Consider the following 2,739-nt stretch of genomic DNA (forward strand, 5'->3'; position numbering starts at 1 on the left):
ATGATGTCTTGTGGTCCAAAGGCAATAGCATGAAGTTTCATTGTGTTTCTAACTGGCTTTATTTCAATTTCAGCAAACATGGTCTGCTTCTTCTCGCACTCTTTCTTGTCCACAAACAGGAACTTAACATCTTTCATAGATGACTTGCAAGCCCAAGCATAGAAGTCTTCGGCATTCTGAATAACTGAGTTACCTTGTCTTGATGCTTCATCGGCCATACGTTTGGTAGTTCCGCCCAGACCATCACATGCGCTTTTGCCGTGACCGGCCTCAAAATAATTCCATTGGGCTTCACATCCAAATAACTGCTGGTGCTCTGCAAGTGTGTAGAACATGAACCTATTTCTGTATTGACTAGAGGGACTGTCTGTCCAATAATGAACCCTTTTTAGAGACGGATTTAGGTTTCTCATTTCTGTAAAGAGTGCGTCAATAAACGCAGCTACTGTGCTTGCTGAGTGCACCAAAGTATTTGAGACGACAACATAACTCTTGTGCTTTAATTCATTGTCTTCTCTAAAGTACACAACAATCGGGTGCAATGTTACTGATGTGAGGCTCCAATATGCAGTCTGTACTTCATCTAAAGCCCGGCATGTATAATTCTCCGCAAAGTCCATTTGTACTATTACATGATCTTTTGGAAGAGTTTCTTTATTAACTTTAAGCTGCCTATATTGGGCGCGTAGTCTAGAAACATGCTCAGAAAACTCGGCAACTTCTTTCTTGATCATTTTACAGAAATCATCACGGCTAACTTCACTTTCTACGACCATTGTTTTCTTCATTTTATTCTCAAGTTCAACCTTTTTCCACATACGGTATGTTACAGTATTTACATCACTTGGTACTTGATCCAAGAGCTGCTGGATGTCTTCTGTGTGTTCACAAATGTTTTCTGGGTTCTCACTTATCCTCACACCAACCTTTCTCATTGCCTGTACCTTCATTGCCATGTTTTGGTGCTTAAGACATTGACACGCATTTCTGGATATGAATCTTGCTAGAAGGATGTGCTTGGGTCGAAGACGACAGAATGTTGAAAAAGACATTTTCAATTCTGGGTTTTCAGCATTAAATTTTTGCCACAGATTTTTCAAGTAGTCGGTCAACACTTTTGTCTGATGCCCTTTCTTGTTATCAGCTTTACCGGGCTGTATTCTGCAGTTGTCCTCTCTCGCTTAGAAATTCTATCACCTTCTTGGCATGCTCTTTTGATAAACTTTTCCTTTGCTCTATTTTATATTTTAGACATTTTGATTTGCATTTGAGCAATGCTCGATGTGATAAGCCTGTTTCAGCACTGATGGCTTTCATACACTTGTATTTTCTTGAAATCCGACCAGCCACAATATTGTGTAATATTGATCGTTTCTTTCTAGAACTAGTCTCTTTCGTTTTCTTCACTTCGGCAAGTAACACATTTGTCAACAACAATTTCTTCGCCACTGTTTTTTTTCGGCGAGGGGTCAAATTTAGTTGTTCTACTTCATGGCTCGTTTTACTTCTAGGTGTTGTTGCCTGATTTTCGATCTGTGATGGTGTATCAAGGCTCTTTGATCTTGTTTCAAATTTCTTTCTCAATCTCTCAAGCTGCTTGGACTTTGTCTTCAGCTTTCTTTCGAGCTCATTTTTCTTTCTTTCTAACACATTGATTGACTTATGTGCTCGTGCTAAGGCGCGTGCTTGTTTTCGTTTGCCCCCTTTGGCTCTAGACAGTACATTTATTGCAGGTAATCTTACTATCATTGGTTCACTTTGGCGCGATGTTGAGGGATATCCACTACCATATCCACTATCACTTGGCCCATCATCAATTGATTCTCTAACTCTGAGTCTTTCTAGTCTCTCACGAGCTCTTGCTCTTGAGCGCCTGTTCTTTATTTTCATTTTCTCATTTCTCTCTTTACGCTTCTTATTGCTCAGTTCTTTTGCTGGAATGTAGTATTTTCTGACTCTTTCACGCTCTTTCTGCATATATTCTTCTCCAAGTTTCGCTTTCTTTCGATCTCTGTACTCTTTCTGGATTTGTGCCCTTGATTTCCCCATCTGCAATTGAAGAAAGAAGCGTCACGTTAGTATGATTTCTACGTTACCAGTTTGAACAGCTATATATTTTACAGCCAAATTGCAGACTAGCTCGAGATATGGTTTACAATCCATTTCTAATATCAAAGTTTTTAGAATGCTATTAGAACTGCACGGAACAAACTTATTATAGAGTTATAGTGTCATTTTGGAGTAATCCGTTTCCATCGTTCTTTATGGCGCTTATTTCATACCCTACATTTTTAATACTATCTGTATGTGTACTATGTATGTCTCAAATTACAGAGAACATATATACTTTCGTATTGTATTAGAATACCGGATACTTACTGGCATATGGAACACTTAAATGCGAAACAAACCTGATGATACCTACGTTACATATATGTAACGTAGGTATCGCGTAATTGTCCGCCATCCAGTAAGCTTACTATTGCATTGTCCTAATCAGTTTAGTGTTTTTATCATAAAATAACAATTTATCTCTGTATCCTATTGAGATATATTAGATTTCGATAATAAATAGAAAATCTTACCTCCAAGTTTCCAAGACTGGTCCAAAATAAAAGTCAAGTCTAACTTTTTCCGTGTAGTTAAATCTCTATCTTTGCAATTTCAAATATGGCTGACAAGACCTTGCTGACGTCATGAAAAACATTACGTCAGAATAATCTGAACCTTTCGTACACA

At 38.2% G+C, this 2,739-nt stretch overlaps 1 protein-coding gene across 1 annotated transcript; it reads right to left on the reverse strand.

Moving 5' to 3' along the window:
* Positions 1–1,146: 1,146 nt before the first annotated feature.
* On the reverse strand, positions 1,147–2,049 carry LOC128546690 (luc7-like protein 3). Its single transcript, XM_053517939.1, has one exon. The coding sequence runs from the start codon at positions 2,047–2,049 to the stop codon at positions 1,147–1,149; it is 903 nt and encodes a 300-aa protein (XP_053373914.1).
* Between the last annotated feature and the right edge of the window lie 690 nt (positions 2,050–2,739).

Source organism: Mercenaria mercenaria, chromosome 11 (assembly GCF_021730395.1).
Source record: "Mercenaria mercenaria strain notata chromosome 11, MADL_Memer_1, whole genome shotgun sequence".
Lineage (NCBI taxonomy): Eukaryota > Metazoa > Mollusca > Bivalvia > Venerida > Veneridae > Mercenaria > Mercenaria mercenaria.